The sequence below is a fragment of the Raphanus sativus genome, chromosome 5, assembly GCF_000801105.2.
Source record: "Raphanus sativus cultivar WK10039 chromosome 5, ASM80110v3, whole genome shotgun sequence".
Classification (NCBI taxonomy): Eukaryota; Viridiplantae; Streptophyta; class Magnoliopsida; order Brassicales; family Brassicaceae; genus Raphanus; species Raphanus sativus.
In genome coordinates this window covers 9427246-9440041 of record NC_079515.1, presented here as the reverse complement: position 1 = coordinate 9440041, position 12796 = coordinate 9427246, and the positions used below count along the sequence as shown (strand labels likewise).

The following is a 12796-nucleotide window of genomic DNA, read 5'->3' as shown; positions in this document are numbered from 1 at the left end:
CTTTTTGTCTTTTTCTTTGACGACAAACATAGGAAATAAAACCCTTAAACAAACACGATAGAGGAAATAAATGCACAATGTTTCTTCCTTTTCTAAAATTCTCTCTCCTCCCCATAACATGAAGAGATCAGATCCGTGGATCTCGTCTCCTCCTCGTGTTCTCGTGTTCGAATGACTGAAGGCGTTGTGTTATTACGTAAGCAATTACGCATCTCTATACAACAAGTTCGAGTGAGACATAGAGGCTGGAAATGAAAAAAGTTGATTGTACCCTCGACCGGCTAATTAGAAAAAACGACAAAAACAATAAAGTAGAGATAGTGCCGTCAATCACTTTTGCTCTCAGACAAAGATTCTAATCTGAGGAGATGTGGTCAAGGTAGATAAATCGCTTACCTCACTCAACATCGACCTCACGTCTCAATAAAAAAAGATTAAGCTTTTTTTTTTTTGCTCTTCTCTAGCTGCTTCTACAATGGCGGTATTGATTGGTATGGGTTCACTCTTTTCTTTACTCACTCTGTTGCTTACTTGTTTCATTGCTTAGCTTTCACGTTTGTGGCATTCTTGTGTTGCGTGTGGAGGGAGAGGTTCTTGGTTTAAATAATCTCTCTCTCTCTCTCTATATATATATAAGAACAATCATTGATGATACTATATATAGTGGAGGATCTTTGTTATTCCCCATCTTTGGCTTCTTCTGTTCCTAAAGACAAAAAAAGTAAATTAAAATAAACTATATAAGTGTTAGTGATTTGCTAATATATTATAATCTCTTTGTGATTGTTTTTTTTTCTTTTTAATGATGCAGGGGGTCTTCCATGGTGTGAGGTTGAACTGAATCTGAGCTCTAAATGCTTCCAGAGAACGGCCATAGATCTTGTAAATCTACTGTTCCTCTGCTTCTTCTACTTGCTCTTGGTAGCTGGTTGTGTATCCAAGCGTTTTACTGTTGGTAGCCGCAAGAAAGGTTGGACCTTTGTTGCTGCAGCTATATGCTGTGCTGTCACTAGCATTATTCTTCTTGGTGCTGGATTGAAGAATCTGATTGATGATGAAGACTCATGGGTGGCTTGCTTTGTTGAAGGGATCATTTGGGTCTCACTCACGGTTTCCCTGCTTGTTAATGGCTCCAAATGGATCAAGATTCTCGCATCTGTTTGGTGGGTGTCTTTTGCTTTGCTGGATTCAGCAGCGAAGATCCAGATACTTTCCCAAGGGAAAAGCATCATAATGTTTGACATCATCACCTGGCCGATAAGCCTTTTGCTTCTTCTTTGCTCCTGGATGAATCTGAGATCTTCTCCGGAAGCTCAAGATTACATCAAAACTGGTCTTTCTGATCCTCTGTTGTCTGAAAATCCAAAGAAAAACAAGTTAGCAACAACAGGGTTTTTCAGCTTTCTATCTTTCTCCTGGATGAATCCTTTGCTCTCGTTAGGCTTCAAGAAACCACTAACCCCAGAGGATATCCCAAGCGTTGTCCCGGAGGATGAGGCTGAGTTAGCTTACACTAAATTCTCCAAAGCATGGGATGCTCTTCTTCTCTCAGAGGGAGGAGGAGACAAGGAAAGAAACTTGGTGTTGAGAGCCGTTGCAAAAGTTTATTTCAAGGAGAACATACTCACAACAGCTTGTGCACTCTTCCGAACAATAGCTGTAGTATCTCTTCCACTAATGCTATACGTCTTTGTGGATTATGCAAACAGTGACCACAGGGATCTCCGCACCGGTTTCTTCAACTTAGCTTGTCTGGTTATGCTCAAGCTCGTTGAGTCCTTATCAATGAGGCACTGGTACTTTGCAGCGAGAAGATCAGGGATGAGGATTATATCAGCGCTAATGGTCGCTGCATACAGAAAGCAGCTGAAGCTATCAAGCTTAGGGAGGAAAAGGCATTCGTCTGGAGAGATTGTGAACTACATAACCGTGGATGCGTATCGAATGGGAGAGTTCTTGTGGTGGTTCCACACAGGATGGAGCCTCACGCTGCAGCTTTTTCTTTCCACAGCTGTGCTTTTTGGAGTAGTTGGAGCAGGAGCTGTCCCGGGTTTGATTCTTCTTCTCCTCTGCGGTCTTCTTAATCTCCCGTTTGCGAAGATGCTGCAGAACTGCCAGACACAGTTCATGGTCGCGCAGGACAAAAGATTGAGGTCCACTTCGGAGATTCTGAACAGTATGAAAGTCATTAAGCTGCAGTCGTGGGAAGAGGAGTTCAAGAAACAGATAGAGTCTTGCCGTGATGAGGAGTTCAAATGGTTGGCTAAGGCTCAGCTGACGAAGGCCTTTGGTACTTTCTTGTATTGGATGTCTCCAACAATAGTTTCTTCTGTTATCTTTGTTGGGTGTGCTTTAATGAACAGCGCTCCGCTGAACGCAAGCACCGTCTTCACGGTTTTAGCTACACTGAGAATTATGTCAGAGCCGGTTAGAGTTATACCTGAGGCGATATCTTCTGTCATACAAGTCAACGTCTCTTTTGATAGGATCAACAACTTCTTGCTTGATGACGAGCTCAAGATTGACGAGATTGAAAGAAGTGGTGTTGAGAAATCTGAAACAACAGTTGATATACAAGCAGGAAACTTCAGCTGGGATCCAGAAACTAAGAATCCAACTCTTGGAAATATAAGTTTGGAAATCAAGAATGGGCAAAAAGTTGCGGTTTGTGGACCAGTTGGTGCAGGTAAATCATCGCTGTTGCATGCAGTGCTCGGAGAAATACCTAAAGTTTCTGGAACTGTAAGCAAACCATCCACCAAGAGTCTCTCTCTCTCTCTTTGTTTATGTATGTTTGTTCAGAAATGATTACTTTGTGAAACAGGTAAAGGTCTCTGGGTCCATCGCTTATGTGTCTCAGACATCTTGGATCCAGAGTGGTACCATTAGAGATAACATCCTCTATGGGAAGCCTATGGAAACTAGAAGATATAATGCAGCTATTAAAGTGTGTGCGTTGGATAAGGACATAAATGATTTTGGACACGGTGACCTCACAGAGATAGGATAGAGAGGGCTTAACTTGAGCGGAGGACAAAAGCAAAGGATCCAGCTGGCACGTGCTCTCTATGCAGATGCTGATGTTTACCTCCTTGATGATCCTTTTAGTGCTGTTGATGCACATACCGCTGGAGTTCTTTTTCATGTAAGTGAGAACACTGCTTTTGACTAATCTTTCTTAATTAAAGAATTCTTCTTAATAGGTTTTGTTATGACTTTGCAGAAATGTGTTAAAGAGTCTCTGAGGGAGAAAACTGTCATTCTAGTCACTCACCAAGTAGAGTTTCTCTCAGAAGTTGATCAAATTCTGGTTATGGAAGAAGGAAGAATCACTCAGTTAGGAAAGTATGAGGAGCTCTTAATGATGGGAACTGCATTCAAACAGCTGGTGAATGCTCACAATGATGCGGTAACTGTGTTACCTTTAGCTAGTAACGAAAGCCTGGGAGATCTTACAAAAGTGGGTAGAGAAAGAGAGATAGGAAACATCCACGTTGTAGAGAAAATAGAAGAAGAGATCACAACAACTAATCTTCCAGGGGCACAGCTTACACAGGAAGAAGAAAAAGAGGCGGGCTATGTTGGGTTGAAACCTTTCTTGGACTATATAAATGTCTCCAGAGGATGGTGTCTTCTATGGTCAAGCGTATTGGGTCAGGTTGGCTTCGTAGTTTTTCAGGCCGCATCAACATACTGGCTGGCTTATGGCATTGGGATCCCAAAACTCACTGCAACAATGCTTATTGGAGTCTATAGCGTTATCTCAACTCTGAGTGCTGGTTTTGTGTATGCGAGAGCTGTCACCGCTGCCCATCTTGGACTGAAAGCTTCTAAAGCTTTCTTCTCTGGTTTCACAAATGCAGTCTTCAAAGCCCCCATGCTTTTCTTTGATTCTACTCCAGTTGGACGCATTCTCACCCGAGTAAAGATCTCTTTTCTTTACATGTATTATATGAATAAAAACTACAGGTATATATATATATATATATATATGATAATAATTGTATGTAACATATGCAGGCATCATCTGATTTGAACGTTTTGGACTATGACATTCCATTTGCGTTCATATTTGTGGTATCACCTGCTGTCGAGCTCACTGCAGCTCTAATCGTCATGACATATGTGACATGGCAAGTTATCATCATTGCTCTTCTTGCTTTAGCGGCCACGAGAGTTGTTCAGGTACATATATCTTCGTTTTAACTTATATCATAGCAGCAAAGAAGTCATTATTAATTATATCTCTGCTTTCTTCAACTCTCTGTAAAATATATAGGAGTACTATTTAGCCTCTGCAAGGGAGTTGATTAGGATCAATGGAACAACGAAAGCTCCGGTGATGAATTATGCTGCAGAAACCTCACTTGGAGTGGTGACAATAAGAGCTTTTGGAACTGCAGAGAGATTCTATAAAAGCTACCTAAACCTGGTGGATGCAGATGCTGTGCTGTTCTTTCTTTCTAACGCAGCCATGGAGTGGGTGATTCTGAGGATAGAGACTCTGCAGAATGTGACTTTATTCACTTGTGCACTTCTGCTTATCCTTATTCCCAAGGGCTACATAGCTCCAGGTGCATTAACTCGTTACCTCTTTATCACATCGTCCAATGATTTGAACTTGTAAACTTTACAAGCTAATGGAAGTCTTGCTTTTTGTGTTGCAGGTCTAGTTGGGCTTTCACTATCCTATGCATTAACATTGACACAAACTCAGGTGTTTCTGACCAGATGGTATTGTACCTTATCGAATTCAATCATATCGGTAGAGAGGATAAAACAGTATATGAGCATCCCAGCTGAACCTCCTGCAGTTGTGGATGATAAAAGACCACCTTCATCATGGCCTTCCAGTGGTACCATCCACTTGCAGGAACTTAAGGTAAATAGAAACATTACTTATATAAGATGATGGTTTCAGTTTTTTTTTTTTTAGTTTCAGTTATGACTTAATGTTAAAGACATTGCTTTGCTTCTTTTTCATTTTTGCAGATAAGATACCGCCCAAATGCTCCTTTGGTTCTCAAGGGAATCTCTTGCACATTCAGGGAAGGGACAAGAGTTGGAGTTGTGGGGAGAACGGGAAGTGGGAAAAGCACATTGATCAGTGCTTTGTTTCGGTTGGTAGAACCAGCAAGTGGTTGTATATTGATAGATGGTATTGACATAAGTAAGATTGGTTTAAAAGACCTGAGGATGAAACTGAGCATCATTCCTCAAGAGCCAACTCTCTTCTGTGGCTGCATAAGGACCAACCTTGATCCTTTAGGTGTTTACTCCGACGATGAAATATGGACAGTAACATAAGAAACTAAAATGGCATGTCTTAATCAAAGATCAATTTTAAACCTCTCTGATCAACCATTCATTTTGATTTCAGGCTCTTGAGAAGTGTCAGCTTAAGGCCACGATTAGCAATCTACCAAACAAACTTGATTCTTCAGGTTGAGAACAAAAAAAATATGTCATGTTTCCTTTCTCAAAATGTCTTTATTGACAATACTTTTTGTTTGTATTTTCTTGAATGAGAAGTGAGTGATGAAGGAGAGAACTGGAGCGTGGGACAGAGGCAGCTGTTCTGTCTTGGAAGAGTATTGCTGAAGAGAAACAAAATATTGGTGCTGGACGAAGCTACGGCTTCCATAGATTCAGCCACTGATGCAATCATCCAGAGAATCATAAGAGAGGAGTTCGCAGATTGCACGGTGGTAACCGTTGCACATAGAGTACCAACGGTCATAGATAGCGACATGGTCATGGTTCTCTCCTTTGGTAAACAAACATCTTTGTCTCTCAAATTATCATGTCTTAAACTTGTTCTGAGACTATATCTTCAATGGGTTTTGGTTTTTTTTTTTTTTGAACAGGTGATCTGGTGGAATATAAGGAGCCTTCAAAGCTGATGGAGACTGATTCTTACTTCTCCAAGCTCGTTGCTGAGTATTGGGCAAGTTGCAGAGGAAACTCTTCTCAGAATCTACAAGTTCACATCTAAACTATATCGTTTAAGTCTATGGAAAGAAAGATCATTTCATAAAACCCATCAAGGAAAATTATTCATAAGTTTTTTCGATGTAGTTCACCAAACTCTCTGATTGAATCAGATATTACCGTTTCACCGGCAATGTTCTTTATAGTGGAACACTGATCATATTCATATCAGTCTCACCCACCGGCCTAAAAAACAAGAAAGCTATATAAACTATCCAAGATAATAATAGTTTTAAAGTTGCTTTTACGTATCAAGACGTCTAATTATGTGACGTCATCAAAGTTACCAGATATTTAAATCCCAAACCATCTCCCTCTCCACGGCTACATCTCAGAGTTTGCCGTAAAGCCTTGCTTGATCAACGGTCCTGCCAGCGACGTTAACTCATAGGCCGACGTGCATGACGTCACACGCAAAGTCTCCGCCGGTCTTACCAAGCTCTGCGTGAACCAGCAGGACGTCGTAATGCTTATCCTCCCATCCACCCTATACGTAATTGTCGAATAGGTACCATGTCACCCTAAATATTCCTAGCCAGTCATTTCTGACACGTCATCACGGCTTTAGCAAATATATTTTCTGTTACACATTTGGGCCTGGCTATATTTGTTTAAGGTCTTTATTTCTACAACCCAAACCCCTGCTTAATATTTGACCAATATATCGTCACCAACTCTTCGATCCATCGACTTCTTCTTCATTTTCTGTTGATTCACCCACGAATAGTCTCATCACTACCACTATCACTCAAAAATCACTCATAAACAATAAAGACCTAATCGTTTTTTTTTTTGAAACACAGACCCAATCGTTATTACAGTAAAATAAAGCCAACCAACTCTTCCATTTCTCGGACCTAAAACTTTATATATATATATATATATATATATATATATATATATATATATATATATATATATATATATATATGACTCTTTACTGTTCTCTGAGAGAACTTCTCTCATTCACTGAAAAGCTACCTTTATCAGTTTGTAACTCTTGCCTAATCCTTCTTTATTAGGCCAAGCTCTCATACATTTATCCTTTTGCTCTTTTTTCTTTAGTTTACATCTTCGTCAAGATAGTTTGGTTTGATTTTTCCTGATTTTATCTCTAACTTCTCAATTTTTTGTTCTAAAATATGAATATAACGTGTAGTTCTATTGATCATGCCACAAAGGGTTTATATACATAGAGAATAGGAAACATAGGATTAACATAAATCCCACCTAAGATATAGGAATATTAACATTATCATTATCCCTTTACCCCCTCAAGTTGGTAATGACATATCGCGAATTCCCAACTTGGATAATAGAAACTGAAATGCAGGTGCTGGCAATGCCTTAGTAAGCAAGTCTGCAGGTTGATTCTTTGTAGTAATATGTTCCGTTGTAAGAAGCTTAGCTTTGACTGCATCACGAACTGTATGACAATCATTCTCAACATGCTTCGTACGTTCACGAAACACCGGGTTCTTGGCTATATGGATCGCAGCTTGACTATCACAAAACATTCGCATTGGTTGAGGATGTGCAAATCCAAGCTGAAGAAGAAGACGCTTGAGCCATTTTAGTTCACAAGTTGTGTCTGCCATAGACCTATATTCAGCCTCAGCTGAAGACCGAGAGACCGTTCGTTGCTTCTTTGTCTTCCACGAGACGATCGAATCACCAAGCAAGACAACATAGGCGCTCAAAGATCGTCGAGTAAGTGGGCAGGCTGACCAATCCGAATCCGAGTACGCCGTCAAGCTCAAATTACTATTAGATGTAAGCATAATACCTTGATCAGGGCAACCCTTCAGGTATCGGACCACACGCAAAGCAGCTATCCAATGGTCCTCTGTTGGTTTCTGCATAAATTGGGAAAGAATGTGGACAATGTAACTCAGCTCAGGGCGAGTAAAAGTGAGGTAGATGAGGCGACCAATGAGCCGGCGGTATTTGCTAGGATCAGACATACGATTGCTCTTGCTAAGAGCAAGTTTATGATGTAGTTCAGTAGGCACCGGGGATGGTTTAGCACCCAACAGACCACACTCGGTAATGATATCTAGTGCATATTTTCGTTGAGAGACAAAGATACCGTCAGGTCCTCTTGCAATCTCCAAACCAAGAAAGTATTTAACTTTACCTAAGTCTTTCATCTTAAAGCAAGTGTGGAGATAGTTTTTGAAGCGATCAATTGTAGCGACATCGTTCCCAGCGATGATAAAGTCATCGACATACACCAGTATGTGAAGACATACATTGTCTTTCACAAACGAAAATAGAGAGTAGTCTTCGTAACTCTATGTAAAACCAAACGCGATGAGTGCCGTACTGAGCTTTGCAAACCAGCAGCGAGGGGATTGTTTAAGACCATATAACGATTTGCGAAGTCTGCACACCTTGGTTGCATCATCTGTCTTGAACCCAGGTGGAAGTGTCATATATATCTCTTCCTCAAGGTCGCCATGAAGGAACGCGTCGTCCATTTGATGGAGTTCCCATCTTTTAGCTGCTGCAACTTTCAGAATAAAACGAACCGTATTCATCTTTGCGACCGGTGCGAAGGTGTCTCTATAATCAAGACCTTCTTTTTGGCGATTTCCACAGGCTACAAGGCGAGCTTTAGGTCTCTCCAGGGTACCATCGGCCCTGTATTTGTTAGAGTAGAGCCACTGGCAACTGATAGCTCGTTTCCCTGGTGGTATATGAGTTACGTCCCAAGTATGATTGTCCTCCAAGGCCGTGATCTCGGTTTTCATCGCCCCATTAAACCGTGGATCATTAACTGCTTCCTTAAAATTCTTAGGGACATAGTCAGTTGTTATAGTTTCCAAGAAAGCCTGATGCTTCGCACTAAAGGCAGTAGTCGAAGAATAATCAGAAATAGGGTACAGAGATGTACCTGAGACCGTAGTCGGAGAACTCTGATTCTGAGCTGTTGCAGAGTGAGAAGCGTGAGAGGGGTCTTTAGTATGCGCAGAGTTGGTCAGATAGTTTTTCAGAAGGATGGAAGGTTTCTTTACTCGTTGACCGCGACCAAGAATTTCAGGCAGTCCCGGCGATGACACTGCCTCAGTCTGAACCGGCAACGAAGGCGGAGATGGTGGAGGTAATGTATGTGTAGGTGTAGACTTAGGTGTAGAAGTAGGTGTAGATGTAGGGGATGCGGGGTCTGTAGTTGCAGGAGTCCCAGAGGGAGATACATCTGAGAGTGTGACCTGCGGAGACGTAGTAGGTAGTGTCGGATTCGATGGCTGTTCCGGTGAAAGGAGCCAGTCATCTACCGGAATATCGGACTGTAGGGTTGGTGGCGTGACATACACAGTATTCTCAATCCCCGGAAACTTATCTTCAAGGAAGACCACATCACGGCTCGTAAAAAATTCATTGGACTCAAGATCATATAGACGCCAAGCCTTCTTACCGAAGGGGTAGCCCATAAAAAGGCACTTGCGACTCCGAGCACTAAATTTGTCTCTGTCTCGTGGTCGTGTGTGTGCATAGCATAGGCATCCAAACACCCTTAACTGATCGTAGAGAGGAGGAGATCCATGTAGAACTTCATATGGTGTTTTACCATCTAAAACTTGTGTAGGAGTGCGGTTAATCATATGCGCCGCAGCTAATATACTTTCTCCCCAGAAGTCTACCGGTAAGCGAGACTGGAACAAGCAGGCACGAGCCACATTGAGAATATGACGGTGCTTGCGTTCAACTCTGCCGTTTTGTTGAGGTGTATAGGTGCAGGACGTCTGGTGGATAATACCGTGTTCACAAAAGTATGGCGCCAAGGTCATGAACTCAGTACCATTATCTGTCCGAACCACTTTCACTTGCTTCCCAAACTGTCGCTCAGCCATTGCACAAAAATTTCGTAATAGGGAAGCCACTTCAGATTTTTCAAGCATAAGGTATGTCCAAACTGCTCGTGAGTGATCATCAACAATTGTCAAAAAATATACTGCCCCACACGAGGCTGGTGTGCGATAAGGACCCCATACGTCACAATGAATCAAAGCAAAAGGTATAATAGCTTTATTAATACTGTCGGGAAACACCTTGCGAGTCTGTTTTGCTTTAAAACAAATGTCACATTGACTAGAATCAGAAAAATCTATCTTAAAATCCTTAAACACCGGTAAAGTAGATAAAGCCTTGTAGGATGGATGTCCAAGTCTTCGATGCCATAGAGTAGAAGTAGAACCTTGCGACTTAGAAACCCCATGAACTCTTGCGACTTTGACACCCGTAAAGTAGTAGACCCCCTCACGTTCTTCACCTGCTCCAATCAGAGTCCTCGAAAAACGGTCCTGTAACACACATAGAGTATCAGTAAAGATTGCGATGCAGCCAGTTTGTTTTAACAATTTTGAAACTGATATAAGTGTGCAAGTGAAGTCTGGAACAAATAGAACTTCGTGTAGCACATAATCCTTGCTAATACGTAAAGATCCTCGTTTCGTAGCATGAGAATCACGCCCATTAGGAAACGTCACGGGCGATGCCGAGATATCATAGATATCATGGAGTAACGTAAGGTCTCCTGTCATATGATGGGACGCTCCTGTGTCAATTATAACATCAGTAAGTGTAGTTTTACCCGACAAACGTTCCGATGATAGATTGCTTTGTTGGTGTTGTAGTAGAGAGATCAGAGAAGCTATCTGGTCGGAGTTGATCGTTGGCGAGTTCTGGCTGGCATTAGCACGACCTCTTCCACGTCCACGGTTGTTGCTAGAGCGACCACCGCGACCTCCTCGTTGACCCGGAGAAGACGTACTTTGCTGTTGTTTCTCAAGAAACCACTCTGGGTAACCATGGACAAGGAAGCATTCGGTGATATCATGCCCTGTCCTTCCACAATGAGTGCATGTGCGTGCGGGATCACGAGAGCGTGGAGGCATAATCTCAACTTTGGTAGTAGGTTCTGTTTTGACGGAAAACCCCAAAGCCTCTGATCGTTGTTCCTTGGAGCGAGTGGATGTCATGTTTTGTTCTTCACGAATCACTCGGGAGTAAACAATATTGAGATCAGGTAATGGTTCCTCATCCGTGATACGAGACCGGATCGAAGCAAAGCGCGAGTCATCGAGCCCGAAGAGGAATTTATGGACTTTAGCATCTTCTCTCTCTTTTTCTATGTCAGCAGCCGCCTCACAAGTGCAGGGACGAGCCGTCTTCATGTTTTGCAGTTCTTCCCACAGCTTCGTGAGCCGCCCGTAATAGTCAAGAACCGATTTACCGTCTTGTTTACAGTTTGTAATCTCATCCTGTATTTGATGCAAGCGTGTACCGTTCCTAACCGAGAAGCGGAAGCGTAGTGTCTCCCAAAGCTTATGCGCCTCAGGGACATGAGTAACAGTTGATCGTACTTTCGAGTCAATCGAAGTTCTAATCCAACCGACAATCATGGAGTTGGTTGCAAGCCATCGGGACAGATCAGGTTCTGTTGCAGGTTTCACAATCGTGCCATCTATGAAACCAATCTTCCTCTTTGCCTGTAGTGAGTTCCGAAGCTCCGTAGACCACTCGGAATAGTTTTCATGGGTGAGCAGAACATACGTGATCAAAGCTCTCGGGTTGTCGGATGGAGCTAGGTAGTATGGTGAAGCATCAATGACGTTAGGTGGGAGTGGAGGGTTAGGGTTAGGGTTAGTAGCCGATGAGTTAGCCGTAGATAATTCAGCCATCGTTTATGATGACGATGATAGAGAAGTAGTAGGGTAGTTTGTAGAGATAGTAGGGTAGTTTGTAGAAGACGATGAATAGTAAAAAAATTAGGTCATAGAGATCTCAGCTCTGATACCATAAAATATGAATATAACGTGTAGTTCTATTGATCATGCCACAAAGGGTTTATATACATAGAGAATAGGAAACATAGGATTAACATAAATTCCACCTAAGATATAGGAATATTAACATTATCATTATCCCTTTATGTTCCCCGATCCGAACCAAATAATATTTGTTTTATATTTTCATTGTCCTGCTAGATCTCTTTTTCTAGGTTTGCGATTTTTAGTCTGGGCCTGGCTACCTTCTCAAATTTCGTCTTCATCTTACAGTTCGATTTCTTTAGGTGATTCTTTCTCCTCCAAAGGGAGCAGTCCATAGCAAAGCAGTGGCTGCTAGATCCGAACCTATTAGAGCAACCGCATTAACGGTTTATATCCGTCATAAACCTTTTAACATTTTCTGAAAGTTCTTTGTAAAAAATAACTATTATATCCGTCTGAAATTCTCACAATTAAACACCTGTCAAAAAATTATGCCAAATTTTGATGGAATTATTTTTTTGGATAATAGACAGTCAAAATTTTTTAAAAATATTCTTACAAATAAGTATCTCTTAAAAATTTCTGACTGAAATCCGACAGATTTAGTTTGTCTAATCTGTTATTTTGTAAAAAAAAACTCTTGAGAGTTTTTCCAAACATGTCAAAAAAATTTGACGGAGTCCAACATATTTGATTTTTTTAGCTAGTTTTTTAAACAAATAAATACTCATCAGAAATTTTTTATGGAATTCTGACGGTTAATTAATTGAAAGTTTGTCTATATATTTTGACTTAAAATTGGTTGGAAGGTGTGTAGGAAACAATTTTTTTCTTGTAGTGATTATTGGTAAAATTCTCAGACACAATATATTGTAGAAAAGACCTTATAGAAAATTATGAGAGATAACCAAATGACTAGCATATAATTTTGAGTAATTTATTTTTGAGTAAAATTAGAATATTGATTATGTTTTATAACTTCTCTCCAAATATGAAAATATATAAATTAAATGTTGATATGTATTCATTAA

General features: G+C 41.0%; 1 protein-coding gene across 1 annotated transcript; it reads left to right on the top strand.

Moving 5' to 3' along the window:
- Nucleotides 1–271: 271 nt before the first annotated feature.
- Nucleotides 272–6155, top strand: LOC108857741 (ABC transporter C family member 8). The gene is given in 11 exon segments (XM_018631751.2): nucleotides 272–491; nucleotides 812–2742; nucleotides 2825–3145; nucleotides 3224–3922; nucleotides 4021–4185; nucleotides 4280–4574; nucleotides 4668–4882; nucleotides 4993–5298; nucleotides 5381–5444; nucleotides 5533–5772; nucleotides 5868–6155. Coding segments are annotated over 11 exon segments (4380 nt in total). The 5' UTR covers nucleotides 272–475; the 3' UTR covers nucleotides 5996–6155.
- The last annotated feature ends 6641 nt before the right edge of the window (nucleotides 6156–12796 follow it).